Below are 21,801 nucleotides of genomic sequence, written 5' to 3'. Positions count from 1 at the left end.
ACTCCTGCATGGAGCCAACTTCAGTTCTCTAGATGAACGAGCACAGCATCACTCTCTCTGGACACACCTTGTCATTTGGCTTCCGTCGCACCGGCCGCAGCCCCCCCAGGAAGTCCGAGGTCTCCACGTGTAAGTGGCAGTTGACGGAGTATAATTTCTGATTTGCCAAGGCTGCAAACACCTGACAGATGGTAGTTTTCCCACACCTGTGAGAGACACACACCAGATTACCAAGGAGCATGAATTTCAAACATACCTCCACAAACACCCAAGCAGCAAGAGAGAGGAGCCCTGGGGAGAGCCTCACCAAAGCCACAGAGACTGCTGGTGAACTCAGGGCCTCTGCCCTCTGCCTCAGAGGGCCCTTCCCCCAAACACGAGCACCCTGCCGTGTCTCAGACAGAAGGGCAAGTGCTGCGTGAACTCTATGGAATGGAACCCTGTCTCCTGACTTTACCCCGTGTCTCCAACCAGCAGCACAGGTTCACCGAATTCCAATGCCCTGCCCACCAGCATCGCCAGTCGCCGCATGCCCTCAGTCCACACGATGTGGCTGAACTTAGATTCCAGGGTGGATATCGGAGTAGACAATTTACCTATCAAAGGCAGAGTACACATTTAGGTTCTAATATGAGTACAAATCAATTCATTTTCCTTGGGATATGATGACCTACTCACTCAGCAATTTTAGGACATTTTCTTTGGAGAAGAGCGATTGAGGACATAATTTTTTCTTAAAATGTTTCTCAAGGACTTCTTGAATCACAACCACCTCCTCCTGCTTCCTGACTCTGCCTGCCAGAAGCATAAAACCTTGAAAAGAAAAAAAAAAGAACCATCAAGTGTCCATAGCAAGGAACACTGAGACTATGGAGCATTAGCTGCTGTGAAGAGGAAACCTAAAGACCTACTTTGGAAAACAAAGAGACCCTACTACAACTAACTGTATACCCCATCAACACGAGCTCTAGGTAAATCTAACGCAAATGAACTCGTGGGCACTAAAAGACATTCAGGAATGTTGAGAGCAGCTTTGTTTCTAATAGCTAAAAAGCAGAAATGATCCCCATGTCCATCAACAAGAGAATGGATAAACATGATACCTCTACACGATGGGTTACAACATAGTAATAATTTAAAAGGAATGAAGTCCTGATACACAAAACAGCATGGCTGAATCTCACATTAGGTTGAGTGAAAATTCGCCAGACCCAAGAGCACACACTGCATGATGCTGTTTAGACGAAGCGGAAGCTCAGGCAGAATCTATCACTGGTGACAGATGTCAGAGGAGTGGTTACCTCCAGGAGTTAAGACTGGCAAGAGCCGTGAAGGAATCTTCCGAGGAAATAGTAATAGAAATACCCTAAATCTTAGCCAAGGTGGTGATTTACATATGGGTATCCACATATATGCTTCCCTGGTGGCTCAGACGGTTAAGTGTCTGCCTGCAATGAGGGAGACCTGGGTTCGATCCCGGGTTGGGAAGATCCTCTGGAGAAGGAAATGGCAACCCACTCCAGTGCTCTTGCCTGGAAAATCCCATGGACAGAGGAGCCTTGTAAGCTACAGTCCATGGGGTAGCAAAGAGTCGGACACGACTGAGCGACTTCACTTCACATCCACATATATAAAAATACACTGAGCTTTACATGAAATAATATAGCACCTCCCCCATTTTACTGTTATATTTTGTTATACCTCGATGAAAAAAAATTAAAAAAAAAAAGTTCCTCCCCCTCTTCTTTACCAGTTAAGAAGAGCAAATGCAACTCTCATGGGTTAGTTTTATTTCTTCTCCATGCTTCTCCATCACCCTATTAATGACTCACCAAGACCTCTCAAATCAGAAGATTCTGAAAGGCTTTCATGAAGAGGAGCATACAAATTCTTCCAATTGATTATACCAAAATGACCAAATCTGAGTCTCAGATGACATGATTGCCTTCTCTTACAACTCTGGCATCATCTAATCTGTCAGTTTTCTCCAAGATTCTAAAGCATAAGCAGGATTCTCCATGGTCACCACACTGCAGGTAAATGGTGCACAAAGAACCACCAACCTCCTGCCTAAACTCCTAATGGCACTATGTCCATACCCTGACCTCCTACATGAGGGTACCAATGAGAACACCTTCGCAACCAAAATGTAACAGAACAGAGCCCTTGCAGAAATAGGACACTAATAACAGCAGTCTAGACTTGAGGGACAAAGGCTCTGTTCATGCAATGCCCAGGAAAATGTATATACTGACCACAATTTGAGCAAGATTTGTTTTAACAACACAGCTTGTGATCTACCCTAAGTTCACAGTCAGAGAGCATGTGCTGAGAGCATACCATCGTTGGCTAAGTGCTGCAGCCAGTCATACTCCTTCTCCGTCTGCTCAGCCAATCTGTATCGCTCAGCCCACCGAAACAGATCACGGAGGGTGATGAAGCCTTGCTTTCCAGCAAACACTGAAGAACCTCTGCGATAGGACTGTTAAAGCACCAAAACAAATGAAAAAGGGTGATGGCAAGCACAAAGTACAGAATTCCTAACCAATTTAGGCTCCCATAGGAAAAGATTACAAAAAATAATACAAATAGTGGCAAACATGAAGGAAAAGTAATTCCATAGTGTAGGATCACAGTGTAAGAGTGGCAATTGTTGGCGTTTTAGGGAGTGATTCAAAAATGTATAATTTTGACAAAAACCACTTTTAACCTCATAAAATAAATAGGATAGTCTTTAAAAAAAAAAAAAAAAAAAGAAAAAAAACCTGTAGCTTTGTAGAGTTCACAAGAATAGTAACACAACAAGGATGAATCTCTTTAGTTAGGTCCATACAAGGATTATTGTATCCATTTAAAAAACAAAAACGGCACTTTGTCAATGCCAGATTCCAACCTTAGTAAATGCTTCAATATTATCCACAAGTAGGGAACGTCATCACACACAATTATCAGAAAAATTTTAACATGTTATGAAATTGCTGAATTATAAAACAAAACCAAAAAAATGAATATTAATGGAATGCATGTTAAAGATACGATCCTTACTCTGAGAAAAAAAAAAAAAAATAATAATAATAATAATAAAATGGACTGCTGTTTCTACCCCAGGAAGTCTCAGATTCTGTTCACCAAATCTGATCAACACAGTCCATTTGTCACTAAGTGACGGAGAGATGGAATACCTGAAGGTCCAGCATGACTTTAACCAACTTGCTGCAGTAGGAGGGTGGCAAGCTACACCGCTTGTGCAAGATTGTCTCCAACTCAGAACTAGGCAGTTCATCAAAGTGCAATTCTACAAACCGATTCCTGAAGGCTCTAGAAAGCACCTGGGGAACGTGCAGAGAACAACATGATAAAGAGGGCCTTTGCATCTGATTTCCAAAATGGAGGCTCTATTATTCATCATAAAAAGAAAAACCCTTCAAAAGAGGTAAAAATATAGTCTTACCAAGAAGACTTACATGATGTGGTGACAAACAGGAGTAAAGGGGCAAGTGCTACACACCTTTCTGCCTCCGTAGAGTCCTGGGGGATTCTGGGTAGCAAAGAGCATGAAGCGAGGATGTGCTTTGACAACTTCTTGTGTTTCTGTTATGAGCAATTCACGGTTATCATCCAGCAGTCTGTTCAGTGCCTCTAACACATCGGTGGGGGCCAAATTTAACTCATCTAAAATAATCCAATAGCCCTTCCTCATAGCATCAATAAGAACACCTTAGGGGAAACAAATAATGAGAATCAGTGCATAAATTGGTCCAAAGTGTTATATACCAATCAACAAATCCTAGATTATCGTTAAATTTCAAAGCAAATTACTCTCTGCAGCTAGTCATGTCCCAAAATAATTTGTGGTGTTAAACATCAAGGAAACATACACTCTTCAAAACTAGGCCTTAGTCCTGTCTACAGCTGACAAGATGAGTGTGGCCCAAAGTAAGCATCAGCCCTAACCATCACCCCTTATCTGTCATAGAGCCCAGGGAGGAAGAAAAACCAGCCATTAGGGCGTCCATGTGCCTCAACTGAAAAGGCTTAAGACTGCCTGAGGAAATCCATGGAACAGAATAATAATCCTACCTTCTTTAAACACAAGCTTCCCTGAGGAGTCAGATGTGTAACAACCGATATACTCCTGAATATCCGTGTGCTCGTGGTTGTTAATACGCACACAATGGTTACCAGTAGCTTCGGCCAGCCACCGGATCAGGCTTGTTTTACCCACTGATGTCTCTCCCTGAATCAGCACCGGATAGGTTCTTTAAAAGATCAACCAGTAAAGCAATTTAGAAAAAGACAGAAATCAGAATAAATCATGTAGCATTAAGAAAAAAAATGACTATAACATTTAATATCCTAAGAGAACGTTTTTATACACCTATGCACTATGAATGGAATATTTCTTAAGCCCTGAGCAGTTTCTGTGTGAAAGCAGTTACCGAGAAACTACTGAAGAAAGTAGTTCCAGCCCCTCTTGCACTAGGTAAGAAACCGTGAGTGTGACTAGCTACTACTCGCTTAAGAAATAATAGGTGATAGGTATCCATCAGCAAAATACTAAAAGGCAGTCTTAATAATGGTGAAAATTATCTGCACAGGTACTGCTCCCACCAAATGGTACAACTAGAAATGGTGTTTTGTGCCAGGTGAAAAGTGGCAGGATTGACTTTAGAAAGTAATTATTCACTCAGCAAATGAGTAAGAGTAAAGCTCTTTCAAAGTTAAGGAAGCAGGACTAGACTCTGAGCAATGCCTATGCTGGTAAGACATCAGAGCAGTGAGAGCAAAGATCCACACACCCTGCAGAGACCACTCGGACTATGTCTCTCAGGTTCAGCTTGACGGAAGACGTGAGGATGTATGTCTCGTCTATGGTAGGCTCCTTGTCTCCCACTGAAATCCAGTAGCCTTCCACCTGGATAAGCCTACCTCCTTTCGGTTCTGGAATAGGCTGAAAGACACAAGGGTCAGAGAAATAACCCACAATCCCACAACAGCTATGGCATTCTCTCAGAGAAGGGTGTAGAGTGGGAAGAGAACTGTCACCAAGGATGTTGCCTTGTTCTGGATGCTTTCAACATTAAAATCCACAGATGAACATGAAAATAAAATTACTTTGAGGGATGAGAACAAAATGGTGACATGTACTGGTCTTAAAACTCAGGTAGGGGAAGGTAGATTTGGGGGGAACTTATATCAAAATAATTTCTCAGATAGTTTATGACTCAGTTCTCTCCTCTCATCTATCAAAATTCTCACTCTAATCAAGTATTTTGGTCAAAAATATGTTTCATATAAACCACATTCCCCAAACAAGGCCAGTGTTGTACTGCAGTGGGGGGGTAGAGGTGGGGTTACACCACTAAATTCTGGATCCCCTAGAAGACATTAAAAATAAAAGCAACCCCCCAGAGAAACTAATTTGTTAAGAATAATATTGTAGTAAAGGCATAATCTTTTGAAGATGTGGTGGAAGTTAAGCTGATTTATACAAAACGACCATTTCTGATCTATAAAAATGGCAAAGTGGTGGTCACATATATAGCTATAGAAAAGTGCTCTTTTAGCCTCCTGACTTGAAGCCATAATTATAGGCACTGCTTTTAAGGACTCCTCAGTCGGGCAGAAGGTAGCAAGAAAAAAGAACTGTTAAGCCTCCATCATGTGTAACCATGAGGAACACATACAAAAAATAAGTGCAGGGGAATTGTATTGAGATAACCAAAGCAAGTTTGAGTCTTTTCTCAATGTTTTCACAGTTTACCCAAAGTATATATTCATGTGTTACTTGTATAGTTTTTCAAAAGGAAAAAACACTGAATCCAAGTACCCCTAAGTCCCAGTGGCCCTTTCTTCCTAAAGAGAGAGCAACTGACGTGTGAACAAGACAGCTAGTGAGCCAGTTTCTATCAGCCTCCTTCAATCCCATGCATTCTGTGATTCCCTTTGTCAAACTGAAATGGTAATTGTGTGTAATAGAAAAACAAAAAGGAAAGCGGGGGGAGGAGTCTAACCACTGATCAAAAGGGAGGTATGCAAATAAATCATGGTGTAAGCTTCTGATGAAATGTTAAGTGACAATCAGAAACCATGTCACTCACAGTGATTTCTGGTACAGACATAAAAATACATCTAGGATATAGTTAGACTAAGAAGGAAGCTACAGAACATTCTTTTGAGATGGTCTCCTTTATAACACTTATATTAGATATACACAGGCATACCCTAAAGATTTTCCAGGTTGAATTCCAGACCACGGCAATAAAGTCAGTATTGCAATAAAGACAGTCACGCAAAATTTTGGTTTCTCAGTGCATATGAAAGTTATGTTTACGCCGTACTACAATCTAGTAAGCATGCAATAATGTGTCTAAAAAAATGTACATACCTAAATTTAAGAATGCTCTATTGCTAAAAATGCTCACCATCAACTGACAACAAACATAGGGTTGCCACAGACCTTCAATCTGTAAAAACTGCAATATCTGGGAAGTACATTAAAGCAAAATGCAATCCATGGAAGTATGCCTGTATTAGAATTTACCTTGCTAAAGCTACACACACACACAAATATCAGAATTTGATATACAAAAATTATTTTAACAAATTATATATATATATATACATATATATATGATTTAGAAGGAAAGGATAATCTGTAGGTCTTAAATCTCCAAAGAGTAAGATTACCATGACTTTTTATCACCTAAGGTGCTATCTTAGATAGTAACATACTATTTAATGTTTAAATTTTGTGGGATAAACTTTTATAATTAGAAACAAGTTTTGCAAAAAAAAAAAAAAAAAAAAAAAATCCCAAACAGCTAATAATCTGATATTTCTGCCTTTATGTTACATCAAAAATCAAAAAAGAGGACTTTCCCAGGGATACAGTGTATAAGAATCCACCTGCCAAGGCAGGAGACACAGGTTCAATCCCTGGTCTGGAAGATCCCACCTGCTGTGGAGCAACTAAGTCCATATACCACAACTACTGGGTCCGTGCTCTACAGCCCATGCGCCTAGAGCCTGTGCTCCGAAACAAGGGAAGCCACTGCAATGAGAAGTCTCTGCACTGCAACCAAGAGTAGCCCCTGCTCACCGCAACTAGAAAAAGCCTGCACATAGCAACAAAGACACAGCGAAGCCAAATAAATAAAATTTTAGAAAAAGATTAAAAAAGAACCTACCTGCTTCAGCAGACTTTTTACATTGCCAGAGACAATGTGTTGACAAATGAGCTTCTGAACGATTGGGTGTGATGCCCTGTCAAGTTGTGTTAAGAAACCCAAACAAAAGCCCTAGAAAAAAACACAAATACACACAACAGTAGGTATCCTTCTGTAATAAGAGGCCAACTTATTCCAAGAACACAATCCGACCTCTCGGGTGGTGTTGGTGCACAGAACAACTTTTAAACGTGTTACAACGCTAGAAAAAGGCAGATGGTAGGTGAGAGTTCCGGGATGAAACATTCTGGGCTAATCTTACTGAAGCACACACAGACCAGGCACCTGCATCCCCACGCCTCCCTTCCCAGGGCGTGCCCACCCCCCAAGCTCCCCGCCACACAGACTGTACACAGACCTCATAGAGCGAGCGCTGTATGCTGCCACATGGATTGGAAGCTGCAAACCGCAGGGCCCTACACAGAGTCCGAAGGCTGTAGTGAGGTCTGTGGCCGGTCCCATCCACCAACTTTGTTTCACACTCTTTCCTCACAGCTGTGTAGAAGCTACAAAGAGGATGCAGTTCAGATTTATTTCAGTGACCAATAAGTGTTATTATTTTGCTGTTGTTCCTGTTTCTTCTACAGAAGGGCCAAGAGTCATTTTTATAGATTAGGTGGCCAAGCTTACATAAAACTTGCCATCAAAAATAAGAAAATGAAGATGGATCAATTTCCTTCAGGATAAAAGAGAGAGGTGAGAAATCTCTGACTCTTAAAGAAAAGACAGGGAGATTTAAGACGTATTTAGCAAGAATCTTTTGAATCCTAACACAGGGTTCCAGAGTTGGCTTTAATATGAGAGTCAAGTGAAATCCCTGTATAAACTCTAGTGGTGATGGCCAAGCACATAGAAAACAAAAATCATGGTGTTTTTTAAAGTCTACAGATATGGTTATAACCAATAATGACAAAGTCGTAAAAAGCATGATGATCAGTGACCATTTCTATTTTCATTACCACATACTTTAGAAGTTCAGAAGATGACAAGATGGAAGAAATTTCAGAGGGAAACATCAAACGCAAAACTCAAAAAGTCATGAAAATTCGTAAGCAAATACCACAAAATCAATTATAACCAAATGTGTGTCAGAGATAAAACTCAGGTTCTTGCCCAAATGGGATCTGGCTTGCCTCTTTTCAATCTAGCTAGATATCCTTTCTTTTGTAGAAAGAATCTACATTCCAGAGTGAGTTTTTATATATGGAACATGCACCTCTTGTACTATCAGCACTTATAAGAGCCACACTGCTTTATCCCAGCTTTCTGAATATTTGTACTATTCTTGGCTAACAAAAAGTGCTCAGATTTTAAAATGTGGTGTGACAAACCATTCCAAAGCCCTTTGACAAATGTCTCCTCGACTACCCTATTTAAAACAGGGCTCTACGTCTTATTGTCTAACTGACATTTTATGTGTTATTTTTCTTCACTTATCACAACCAAAAATAACAGTACATCTCTCTTTATTTATCACCTGCAGAATTAAAGCTCCATGAAAAGAACAAAGATTGTTTTGTTTACAGCTGTACTCCTAGCACCTAAGCAACTCAATAACCATTTGTATTTAAAAAAAAAACAAAGCACAAAAAGCAAAGTAAAACACTAACATGATCTAACTTCAAAACCTTTACATAATGTATATTTCATTTTAGAGAACACAGAGAAAATTAAGTGACACGCCCCAAAATGACAGAATTAGTTTGACAGAGCCAGCACTAGAATCCAGGGTGTCTGATACAAAGACTATACCCCTTCCAAATGGCATACAAAAAAGAGGAAAGACTCAAAAGCACCAAGCCACATCACCACTCTACAGATCATTCAGCTAAGCCTCTATTAATTCCAAACCAGATCCAATTAATTATATCAAGCTTTCCCCCCTTCTATGGCTAACATGCAAACTGCACAAAGGATTTCACCAAGGCAGATCAAGATACTATTTATATCTCCTCAAAGAATTTGAATCCTCCAAGGACTCAAACTCTCAGCTCTGAATACAGAAGTAATTAGGAGAGTATTATCTGTTACAGATTTTCATAGGCAGTGATTTATAAGCTCTGTATGTACTAGGTTGGCCAAAAAGTTTGTTTGGGTTTTTCTCTACCATCTTACAGAAAAACCCAAATAAACTTTTTGGCCAACTCAATAGCTTCCTTAGGAAAATCCAAGGGAGTCCATAAGTTTCCAACTTTAAAAATAAAGTCTAAATAATTCTTCCATCAGTCTTCTCTTGTTAGAAGCAAAAGAAGAAAATTTATATGGATGAGACATATTTTTCTGTTCAGAGGAAAAGTTTATAAAGAGAAACCAGAGAGAACGCACGTTATGATTCCTTGCACTGTGTTCTTGTTCACACTCAAGCCTTTCAGATAATCCACAATAAGAATCTGCAAGTCTTCTTTACTTTCTAATTCTTCTACATAAAGTTCTGTGAATCTGTAAGACAATTATTCCATTACTGCCATATTGAGGAAGTTAATACATCTATCTTAACAAAACAAAAACATAAGACAAAAGAAGTTATGTCAACTTACTCTACCCACTTGTAATATGAATTATGAAAGCCTTTCAACTCGAGATACAGGTTGATCATAACAAAACAGAAAAATAACATAGCTGTTATCAAAAATCTACACTACAACTACTACTACTGTAAGACAAAAATCAAACAGTCCTTGCAAAAACAGTTACAAAAATAAGGCTTATTCTTCCTCATTCTTGGGCTTCCCAGGTGGCACAGTGGTAAAGAACCTGCCTGCCAATGCAGGAGACACAGGAGACGCAAGTTTGATCCCTGTGTTGGGAAGATCCCCTAGAGTAGGAAATGGCAACCCCACTCCAGTATTCTTGCCTGGGAAATTCCATGGGCAGAGGAACCTGGTGGGCTACAGTCCATGGGGTTGCAAAAGAGTTGGACATGACTGAGTGACTGAACACACATCCTTATCCTTAATTTCAGAATGTGTTCTTGATCACAACTACATGTAACAAAAAATACATACAACAACAACAAAGTCCCCTCAACATCAAAAATTAATAGTTGTAGCAAAGGAAAATACAACTCATGGTTGATAAAATTTGCCCAAGTTTTTATTATATTATTACTATTTTATTATCTTATAATATGGGAAGAGATTTAATAAAGTTTTAACATTATTTTAAAACTCAGATTCAACAGGTTACCAACAACAAACAAGCTCATTTATCTTTTCCCAATGCTTCATACATAAAAATCTTGTCCTTGTTACTCAGTATTTAATGATGAAAACTGAAATTTAATGTCCTTTTACAAATCATTAGCCTCATCCAAAAGGACTCATCCTAAGATGCACTTATGTTGTTATATGAGATACTGTTATTTCCTTATATGAAGGTTTTCTAATAGCCAAAGGGCTATTTGAAGAAGGAAAGATTTTTGTTTTCAACAATATCCATGAGTCATCAAATGGATTAACTAACATTAAATGTCAAATTAACAACCAAAAGGAAAAAATTCCCTAGTGTTCTGGAGTTTTCTGTATTCCAACCACCTATAGAAAGAAAAATATGACAAGTAAAAAGATTCCTCTATCAGCAGTCAAGAAATTTCAAGCATTGTTATGAGGGTTGATTATGTTACTACTACCAATCAATAAATCAAGAGAACTTAATTTTAAAACTGTCTACAGGTACCAGCCCATGTCCCCTTACCTGTTTCTTATTCCTGGTGGGAGATTTCTTTTGCCTACATCAGTTGCTGGATTCATACACGCAAATAAACGGAAGTCGGGGTGACGAACCAGTGGTTCTGTTAAAAGAAAACTCGAACTTCTCAACAACTTGTAATAGTAAGTGATGGGGAAGACTAACTCCACTAAGCCCCCGGGTGAACCACTCTGCCTCAAGGCTCAGCAAGGGCGGTACCGGCTGCTCAACCATCTCTGCCTTTGGTGAAACCCCACTGAAATCAGTTTCCAGATCTATGTATACAACCTAATTTTAAGCTGCCATTCCACCATCTCTTATGCTGTGGCTGTCCACGCTATTTTGTTTCATCACCTATTCACCAGTGTGTATTTTGTCACTGAGTGAGCATGCTTTATTACCCACTATCCAAATGCTTTGACAAATTATTTTATTTTTTTCATTCTCTTTAACACCTAACAGTAAGACTCTGCATAAAATTACTATCTACAGAATAAATAAATCACACTGAGAGGCCCATGCAATCTGCCTAACTGAAAGAATACTACTTTAAAGAGGTCAAAAGGCCTCACATCAAGTCCATCCCAGGAGGATCAAGAGCTACCTGTGTCTCCTCGATCCAGCAACACCAGGGAGCCAGAGGAGCCTTCAAGTAAACCACTCAGACATTCTAAAGTTTCTGGAGCAGCCAGGTTAATCTCATCCAACAAAATCCACTCTCCTCTCTTCACAGCCTGAGCTAATGTACCCTAGAAGATGAAGTCAAATGTCAAGGATCCATTTCAGATACAGACACACTCACCAACAGCAGTTATGAGAGCAGGGTTAGAGCAGAGGCAGGGGCAAACTGCTCCTGCCTCATGAGCTTATGCCTTGATGCCAATGGTGCCAACTGGCTGCCAGAGCTAAGGTCAAGTTAACTTTTTTCAAATGTCCAAAAAGGTCAAAGAAATATCTTTGAGCCTAAGAGTGAGATGCAATAAACTAGACCACTGAATTATATGGGTGGTGAGATAAATAAAAACTTATAATGTATTCAGATGTTTAAAAGCATACAAATGGCTAGTAAAAGCAACCAAAATAAACACAGGGTGAGGCTATAAGTAAGTACACCAAGAAAAGATAAATGACTAAGAGTGTGCAGTAGTTGTAATACAGAGCCTTCACAGTTTCTGAAGAATGTCAAAATGAATCTCTCCTCCTGATTTTATCTCTTGAAGTTCTATTTTCAAAAGCACTGAAAAATAAGCCTTATAGTCTGTTCAACTGACATATCAGAAACTGAACTGTTTTAGTGTTAAGTGCTTTATACTTTTGCTTTCATGATGATCCTAACAAAGAATCTTCTATAAGTAAAAAAAAAACAGACCAAATGTATGAAACTTCAGTGTGATGCCGAGTCATGAAATAGGTATAAAACCTATTTTGACAGCACTTGATAATTTCATTGGTTATTTTAGAAACAATTATAATAAGATGACTTGCTGATGTCTAAATTCTCCACAACAGATACATAGTTGAGGGACCTCTCTCTCACTAAGACATCATCTCAAGTAAGATTACTGCATCACCCTTAGGGTAAGGTCTGAAGACTATCACAATTTTCTTTAATAAAAATATAAAAAAACTTAAGTCACAAATATTCAATTACACTGATCCTGCAAGGTCACAGGACAGAAAATAGTACAACTACTCATGCACTGGAATCAAAAATGTAGCCCCACATGAATGGATCCAAATCCACCCCCCACCCACAAATACAAACAAAGCTACAAAACAATAAAAAATTCACTAGTTATCCTCAACTGCATCTTACAAAATAATAATGACAGTGCTCATGAACACTACAATTTTGGGCTTCCTTGGGGGCTCTGTGGCGAAGAGTCCGCCTGCCAATGCAGGAGACACGGGTTTGATCCCTGATCTGGGAAGATCCCACATGCCACAGAGCAACTAAGCCCTTGCACATAAGTACTGAGCCTGCGCGCCACAACTCGAGAAAAGCCCAGGCAGCAGTAAAGGTCCAGCACAGCCAAAATTAATTAAAATCTTAAATTACATAAAAAAGACTTTATCACATCTATAAAAAGACATTTAACCCCCCAGGGAATTCTTTCATTAAGTGCTTACTGTTCTAAACAAGCCCTAGAACACACAATAGTAGCCTCTTTAACTTGCATTTTGCATCAAATCAACATTCCCTTAACCTAAACAATCAAAGCAAAATACCTCTACAAATGCAAACAATAGGGCATTCTCAGTCATTTTCATCTGTTGTTGGGCATGGTTGAGTCTAAGACCAAATGCTTCCCACTTCTCTTTTAGAAGTGACCCTAGAGAAGAAGCAAGACAAGAATTAAAAATACATTTTGAGTCATAATATACATAACTTAAAAAACCACATAATTAACAAAACACACACAAAAATCACATCTTAGAAGTATAAAAAATTAAGTCCAAATGCTTACACAATGCCAACCATATGCAGTCACTATACTAGCCAGTTCATTTATATGCATATGCATTAGATAACTCATTTATCCTCACTACTCCCACTTTATAGATGAGAAAGTAGAGAGGATAACTAAGCCACCATAAGCCCCATTCACTGTGGAATTCAGTTTTCTGGAAATAAGCTCTTCTTTTAAGCATACGTGACTTACTGACCACTAAGTGGTACCTGTACATCAACATCACCAACCACTGACATATAGAAATCTTGCTGAATCCAGGGAGCAGCAATACTTCGGAATTAGTCATGTTTGCCCTAAGTTCCAGCAATCCCTAATTCGTGTTGGATCATTCTGCCCCAAACTCTTCTTCTAATTCTGCTCATTAGACTCCAGCCATGACCTCCCACTAGCAGCCCGGGCTGCCACCTACCAGTCTCACGCTCTGCCCCATCCTTGTTGACAGCTGACTTGTGCACATGTTGCATTAGCTTCAGGAGATCTTGCCACCGTTTCTGCCTATAACACGTCTGAATGTGTCCCAAGAATGTCAAGTTTTGCTTCTTTGAAAATGTCTGAGCAAAGAGTTCTTCAAATGCCTCCCGTAAGGGCAGCCAAATAAGCTTATGGTCCACTGGCTTGTAACTGAAACAAAAAGTAGATATGTGATTCACAAGCTTCTGAAGCTAACAGAAACTGGGACGTATACCTAAGAAAACAGGAATAGGTGTAAGATTTCTTCTAATCAAAATTAGAAATAATAGCAAAATACTTAAAAATCTATGTTAAAATTTTAAATTATGATCTATTTTTTCCACTCCATGTGTTTGAAGGGTCTACGCTAAAAGTAAACACTAGTATCAGATAACCAAATTATGAAAAAATTTGCAATGGTTTGTGACCCTCCAAGGCTCAACTATTTAATTCTGAGTATTAAAATTCTCTTTTATTTCTTAGCATTTTATTTTTCTGGTTGGGGAATTAGGGAATTAATTCATTTAAATTAAAATTTAATTTACTACTGTGGGTGGGGAGAGGTTAATAAGAGTCAAGAAACACTGCTCTGGCTAGATTTAAGATAAGTTGCCCAAGCAGCACTAACCATTCTGGAAGATTAGACAAGATCAAGCACACAATTTTCTGCAGCCTAGGACACTAAATACTACAATTCAAGGATGATAACCTCAATTTTATTTCCAAGAAATATAATTTGAGAACCAAAACAGGATCAAAATGTTTCAAAACAGGCAAGTACAATTGGAGAATCATGGATACTATTTACTCACTGGCCTGTGAGGAGGAACAATGAGACAAGCGAAACCCAGTGCCCTGAAACTGAGCATCTTCATGGAATAGTCTGATTTCAGAGAAAGAATGAGAACTTCACAAACTCAACTTCGCTTCCCAGTAAGCACTGACCCATTAATTAGTACAAACATTCCTTTACTCCATTCATTCCACTGAGATTTACTGAACACCTCTAGGGTTCGGCACTGAGTAAACAAGACCCACCAGCTCTTGCCCCTCAGGAGCTTACAATCTAACCAAAAAGACAACAGAGGAAGACACCTACTAGTATAAAATATCAAGTAGAAACTGGAATGCCAGTAGATAAAATGAAAGCAGAGGGGGTGAAAGAAGAATTTTAGTACTTTAGCTGTGATAGTCAGAGGAGGCTGTGTTAAAGATGGGAATTGGAAGGCAATCAAACAAGCAAGAGTTTGGCTAAGTAAATACCCCTGGGTGGCAGGGGAGGTCGCAGAGGAAACAGAAACACGGAGGGGAGTGTGGCTGGCAAGGCAGCAGAGCTGAAGGAAGGAGGGAGAGAATGCCCGCGAGAGGTGATGAAGGGTTTGTAGTACATTCCACATGGACTGAAGTCAGCGAGGAAGAGAGTGATATAATCTGATCACACTACCACAGAATCACGTCCATTTACCAGATGGAAGAGAGGCTGGGGGTGGGGGAGGTAGGAGGAGAAGCAAAGATGAGAGACCTACAATGGACCAGGCAGAGGACAATGAGCCAGAATGTCAACAGCACAATGTTAACAAATTAAGCAAAATACAAATGCAATTTAAATAAAATAGCTAGTCTTAAAGATGAGAGAATAAATGGGATCCAAAGCTAACTGAGGCATCAGAGTAATGATAAAGAAGATAGATGCTCAGGCAGACAGCTGGGTTCAAGTCACAGACTAGTCATTACCTTGAACAAGGCACTTAATCCTTGTGAGCCTCAGGTCCCTTGTGTGTAAATGGGAATAATGAACAGGTTGCTAAGATGGCTAAGGGAGTGAACATAGGTAAAAACTCAAAACAGTGCCTGGCACAGGAATGCCATTGAAGAGCAATCTGTTACAATTGCTACAACTAGTAACTAGCTCAGTGAACTGAATTCATCAAAAAAATGGCTTTATATTTCAAATTAGTCTGGGCTCCTTAAGAAAAAAGCTTGTTCATTTAAAACTGAAAGCATATTGGCCGGTTAAGTCAATAAATGCTTCAAATGATGGAGAAAATGAACATACATATATACAGCTTGCTAAAAATAAACTAACAAAAATATTCAATGGAAACCAACCTGTCACAGGGTGAACTGATGAATCAACCTATGAATTGTTATAGACTAGAGTTCCCAACATATCTTTTGAAAGGACGCCTCAGGAGCAACCTGAAGGCCAAGAGAAGGAGGTCTAGACCACCTGGTCCTCATGGACAGTCACTCAGGGTCTACCTGTTACATACATGATACATGGAGACCACAAACAAGAGCTCACTTGAAAATGACTAGAACAAAAGAAAATGACTCTCTAAAATGACCATCCATGAAAGAACATCAAGTGCAAAAGCAACATGAAACAGCACACGGTGAGTAACTGAAAGGGCAAACACTTCACCTCATTTGGGATCAGGATTCTGAGTCTGAGGACAGGCACTTGTGCCCTGCTATATCCTGTGCAGTTTCCTTTATGGATGATGCTTCCTTGAGGGGCTTAGAGGAGAATGCAGGTTGGCCATCTTATTTCTATTTCTGTAAGATCTTTAATTTTCCTCCCATTTCTTATTTCCATCATTGTTGACTTCTCCAAGGACCCCTCCCCATCTCTATATATCGGTTTCTCTTTCAGAGGCTGCCCCTTCCAATTCCATTTCCAGCACTGTGAACCTGTGCCATTTAGTGATGGCCTTGAAGGCCTTACTCTTACAAAACGCATTTATCCTTAATTATAACTTCTCAAAAAACCAATCGAAAGGATCCAGATTTGCAAGTCAGACTAATTAGGACTATAAATTTCTTTTATCTTTCACCATAGTATTTGATAAATGCAAAATATGTTTAATAAACAAATTATTAATACAAAACATAAAACCAGTTTCATAGATAAAACTAACCACACATTCCCAAAATAGAACTATGAAGTTTTCTATACCTCTTCTCCCTACCCACTCCTCTGTCTTCCGTACTCTTGCTTTTTAATTAATAAAATCATTTTTGTTCTTCAAATTTTATACACAAAGACTCTTAAGCAAGAGAGTCATTCATACATCTAAGATATATATTAAAACATGTGATTTACACACCACTTGCCAGTAATACAAAAGGACAGAAAACAAGGGATACTTCCAGCCATACAAAACTGAATGTATCCAAGTTTTCTTTTGATTACTGATGCTAACATACTAACAAGTTAGCACCAAAAATAAAATTCCAGTTACCACATTCTGATTTCAACCTTTTGTATTATCAACTGCATCAGGGCACAATGTGTACTCCCTACATTTAAAACTACTTGCATTAAAAAAAAAAAAAAAGAAATTAAAGAAGAAAACACTATTTGCAATGGCTGATATAACACTACAAATTCTTAAAAGAGACTGATACAGCCTATGTTCAATTAGTACAAGAACAATGCCATCTGTGTTAGCTATACTTAACTGTAGGGCATTACAGAATACAGAGTAGAAACAGACAGTAGTACAGACATACTTGGAGAAGGAAATGGCAACCCACTCCAGTATTCTTGCCTGGAAAATCTCATGGACAGAGGAGCCTGGCGGGTGACAGTCCAGGGGGTTGCTAAGAGCTGGACATGACTGAGCAACTAAACAACAACAACAGACATACTAGTTAAATAACAAATTCCATTTATTACTAAGAACACACTGTAAGTACCACAACCAGGGAAAGGGGAGACTGTCAATTAACTGAACAGAAGGAATATAAAAGCAAAGTAGAAAAGACCACTGAGGAAAAACAGAGTGAAAGAAGAACTGGAGTAAGACAGGTTAAGTCTCAGCTGACAGATTTTAAGACAGTATAGAAATTTAAAATACATCGTCAAGGTATGTGTAGAGCAGAATTTAAGAGATCATGAGGATAAGAAAATCAGAGGCAAAAAAGGAAGCAGGATTCCAAAATAGCACTCCACCCAGAGCAGGAAGGGATAGGGGCTGGAAAGAGCAAAAGTAAAAATAATGCTACAGTATAAAGTGCCCTTTAAAAAAAAAAAAAGAGTATATAAAGAGCTTCTCGTGGATATCATAAAGAGAAAAAAGAACAGTGACTTCTACTGTTCTATGCTTTTAAGGATTTGTGCAAGCAACTGTTTAGAATTAATGGGACACATCCTAGTATCATTCAACATAAGGTATGCCATAGCATCTATCAGTTTTACAGCCTTCAGCACAGATTAAAGTTGTTTAAAAACTAACATATTCAAAAAAATCAAAAGGAAGAAGGGCATTTAAGTGACAATAGTGAAGTCCCATTTAACCAAGTGGAGGCTAATTAACCTTTCAAAGATAATCAAACTGCAGGAGAGTCTCCCTTGAAGGCAGCATAACTCAAGAACATCCTCTTTAGATAAATATTACTTAATTGCATTCAGTTCAGTTCAGTTGCTCAGTCGTGTCTGACTCTTTGCGACCCCATGGACTGCAGCACACCAGGCTTCCCTGTCCATCACCAACTCCCGGAGCTTGCTCAAACTCATGTCCATTGAGTCACTGATGCCATCGAACCATCTCATCCTCTGTCGTCCCCTTCTCCTCCCACCTTCAATTTTCCTCAGCATTAGGGTCTTTTCAAATAAGTTAGTTCTTCGCATCAGGTAGCCAAAGTTTTGGAGTTTCAGCTTCAGCCTCAGTCCTTCCAATGAATATTCAGGACTGATTTCCTTTAGGATGGACTGGTTGGATCTCCTGGCTGTTCAAGGGACTCTCAAGAGTCTTCACCAACACAGTTCAAAAGCATCAATTCTTTGGCGCTCAGCTTTCTTTATAGTCCAACTCTCACATCCATATATGTCTACTGGAAAAACCACAGCTTTGACTAGACAATCTCTATCAATCTCTGCTTATTGATATGCTGTATAGGTTGGTCATAACCTTTCTTCCAAGGAGCAAGCGTCTTTTAATTTCATGGCTGCTGTCACCATCTGAAGTGATTTTGGAGCCCCTCAAAATAAAGTCTTGTCACTGTTTCCATTGTTTCCCATCTATCTGCCACGAAGTGATTGGACCAGATGCCATGACCTTAGTTTTCTGAATGTTGAGTTTTAAGCCAACTTTTTTACTCTTTTTCACTTTCTTCAAGAGGCTCTTTAGTTCTTCTTTGCTTTCTGCCATAAGGGTGGTGTCATCTGCATATCTGAGGTTATTGATATTTCTCGCAGCAATCTTGATTTCAGCTTGTGCTTTATCCAGCCCAGCATTTTGCATGATGTACTCTGCATGTAAGTTAAATAAGCAGGGTGACAATATGCAGCTTTGACGTACTCCTTTCCCGATTTGGAACCAGTCTGTTGTTTCATGTCCAGTTCTAACTGTTGCTTCTTGACCTGCATACAGGTTTCTCAGGAGGCAGGTAAGGAAGTCTGGTATTCCCATCTCTTTAAAAATTGTCCACAGTTTGTTGTGACCCACAGTTGACTGCATACTCACCTTTATATTCCAGCCCCCACCCCACACCCTCAGCAGGATCTCTGAGAGCAAGAACCTCAAGAATTCTTTAAAATGAAGAGAAACATCTACATACCCAAGAGCCCCTTAATAAACCCTAATAAATATCCTGCTGGGGTAGGCATAGGGCGGCAAGTTGTTGAACACTTTTCCAAGGTTAGTATTGAGCTTGATAGGAAAGAAGTATTTCTTACCTCAAGCAGTGAACATAAAATAACAAGAAAAAGGTTTAAAACCATACTTACCCTCCCAGCAAATCTGCAGTGTCACTTTGCTGATTCATATTGACAACTCTCAAACGGTGGCCTTTAAGAAAAAAAGGGTATAAAGAGTTATTCTGAAAATGTAAAGACTGACAATACCCACTGTGATCCTTAACGATGTGCAGACATGGGCACGGGCAAATCTTTTAATGTGCACTTCCTCTGACCCCTCATTTTATTTTCAGGAATCTTGACTATTCAAAATTTTAACCTAACCCAGAGAGAATGAAACATTCACTGCTCTAGCATCAGGTAACTGAAAACAATAACAAAAAATCCTTCAGTAAGTCAATGTCTATGGATTAGAACTAAATAAATATCTAGTGTGAAATATTAATTTAGACATCAGAACAGGAATGAGGTAGTTCCGTTTTTAAAGATGACCAATATGCTTAACTAAACACAATACAGAGAAGGATCCCATCTGTTTCAAAACAAAACCAAAGCACTATGTATGTGCAGGCCATAGATTAGAACTGAAAAAATTAATACCAACGTGTTAATAGTAGTTATTTCCAGGCGGAGAGATCTTTTTCCAAGGAAAAAGATTCCAGTGCTTATCTCCAGGGGAAATGGAGCTGCGGCACTTTTTAAGTTCCAATATTCTTTGGACTCTAGTTTTTAAAAAGGCAGTCAGTATGAAATGAAATGTCTCTTGTCTAGGGCAGAGTGCATCCCCTCCAGGCGTTACCTGTAATGTGAGCCAAGTACTGGACTGTGGAGGTTTTGCCAGTTCCAGTTTCTCCCACCAGCAACACAGGCTCCCCTTTGCTAACACATACCGCGAGCTGTTCAATAAGAACAGAGGATGGCCTCGTAGCAGCAAAGGTGAGCTTCTCCCTGGGGAGGGGAAAGTACGTAAGCAGTTGGAGAGACAAGCTGTAAGCTTCTCTTAGTGTTGCTCTGAGGAATCAGACTCGACAAATAAGACAACTCAAGAAGGGACTGTCTTCACATTGTATGGGATGGCTTACAACATAAGAATTGCAGAACTCATTCTATAAACATGGAACATTTACATACCTAGTACTCTGGAAATTACACACATACATACACTAGGCTCTGGAAATTCAAACACCAACAAGATACAACATCTGTATTACCTATGTCATCTTGGGCAAATTACTTAACCTCTCTTAGCCTTGGTTTCCTAACCTGTACAATCTGGACAACAACTCTTAACTAGTTGCAGTAAGTCTCCCACAAATTCATGTCCACCCAGTACCTGTGAATGTGACCTTATTTGGGAAAAAGGTCTTTACAGGAATAAGAAGATTAAAATCATACTGTATTGGATTTAAGCGCTGGTCTTAAATCCAATGGCCCGTGTTCTCATACAGAAAGAGAAATTTAGAGACACAAAAAACACACAAGGAAAACGACCATAATACAATGGAGTCAGAGACTGAACTGAAGCAGCTACAAGGTAAGGAACACCAAGGACTAGTGCACGCCATCAGAAGTCAGGAGGAGGCAAGAGCCTTCAGAGGGAACGTGGCCCTGTCAGCACCTGGATTTCAGCCTTCCAGCCTCCAGAACTGAGAAGAAATGTTTATGGCAAACCATCAAGTTTATGGGTAAACCATCAAGTTTATGGGCAAACCATCAAGTTTATGGGCAAACCATCAAGTTTATGGGCAAACCATCAAGTTTATGGGCAAACCATCAAGTTTATGGTGCTAGTGGTACAGAACCCACATGTCAAAGCAGGAGACACAAGAGACCCAGGTACGGTACCTGGGTCGGGAAGATTCCCTAGAGAAGGAAATGGCAACGTACTCCAGTATTCTTGCTTGGAGAACCCCATGGACAGAGGAGCCTGGCGGGCTATAGTCCATGGAGTTGAAAAGAGTCAGATACGACTAAAACAACTTAGCACGCATGCATACATGAATCAAGTTTATGGTCATTTGTGAGGAGAGTCCTAGGGTGCTAACAAACACATTAATTCATAGGATTACTATAATCACACGCGAAAACATGCAAAACAGCACTTAGCACAATGTTAGGAATACAGCAAATATTTAGTAAATGGTAACTAGATCTCAGAAACTTATAAAAGTCCAGCCTTCAAGGAATTAACAGACTAATGTTAGGACCAAGCCTGCCTTCCAAGTGATGCTTACTTCACTAAATAAATACGTTACAATGAATAACATCAAAGATACATCTTTGCTAGTCCCAAATTTCTAACGACCCCTCATCATCC

The 21,801-nt window shown here is 39.4% G+C and overlaps 1 protein-coding gene across 6 annotated transcripts in view; it reads right to left on the bottom strand.

Annotated features, from left to right (window-relative positions):
• MDN1 (midasin AAA ATPase 1) overlaps positions 1-21,801 on the bottom strand; it is a 142,564-nt gene that overhangs the window by 84,872 nt on the left and 35,891 nt on the right. For 5 of the 6 annotated variants that reach the window (XM_081528506.1, XM_081528507.1, XM_081528509.1 and 2 more), the window contains 17 exons: positions 20,284-20,432; positions 19,575-19,635; positions 13,800-14,011; positions 13,146-13,249; positions 11,521-11,665; positions 10,923-11,019; positions 9,555-9,668; positions 7,588-7,735; positions 7,191-7,301; positions 4,800-4,951; positions 4,081-4,259; positions 3,509-3,717; positions 3,183-3,329; positions 2,341-2,482; positions 679-813; positions 458-596; positions 68-206 (listed from right to left, as the gene is read on the bottom strand). In XM_081528506.1, coding sequence (XP_081384632.1) covers positions 68-206; positions 458-596; positions 679-813; positions 2,341-2,482; positions 3,183-3,329; positions 3,509-3,717; positions 4,081-4,259; positions 4,800-4,951; positions 7,191-7,301; positions 7,588-7,735; positions 9,555-9,668; positions 10,923-11,019; positions 11,521-11,665; positions 13,146-13,249; positions 13,800-14,011; positions 19,575-19,635; positions 20,284-20,432 — 2,383 coding nt within the window. The remainder of the gene's footprint in view (positions 1-67; positions 207-457; positions 597-678; positions 814-2,340; positions 2,483-3,182; positions 3,330-3,508; positions 3,718-4,080; positions 4,260-4,799; positions 4,952-7,190; positions 7,302-7,587; positions 7,736-9,554; positions 9,669-10,922; positions 11,020-11,520; positions 11,666-13,145; positions 13,250-13,799; positions 14,012-19,574; positions 19,636-20,283; positions 20,433-21,801) is intronic. The other variant, XM_081528512.1, reaches the window with a different exon arrangement.

The sequence above is a fragment of the Giraffa tippelskirchi genome, chromosome 9 (genome assembly GCF_054371585.1).
Source record: "Giraffa tippelskirchi isolate mGirTip1 chromosome 9, T2T-mGirTip1v1.2.pri, whole genome shotgun sequence".
Taxonomy (NCBI): Eukaryota; Metazoa; Chordata; class Mammalia; order Artiodactyla; family Giraffidae; genus Giraffa; species Giraffa tippelskirchi.
This window is presented reverse-complemented; position numbering and strand designations above follow the sequence as displayed.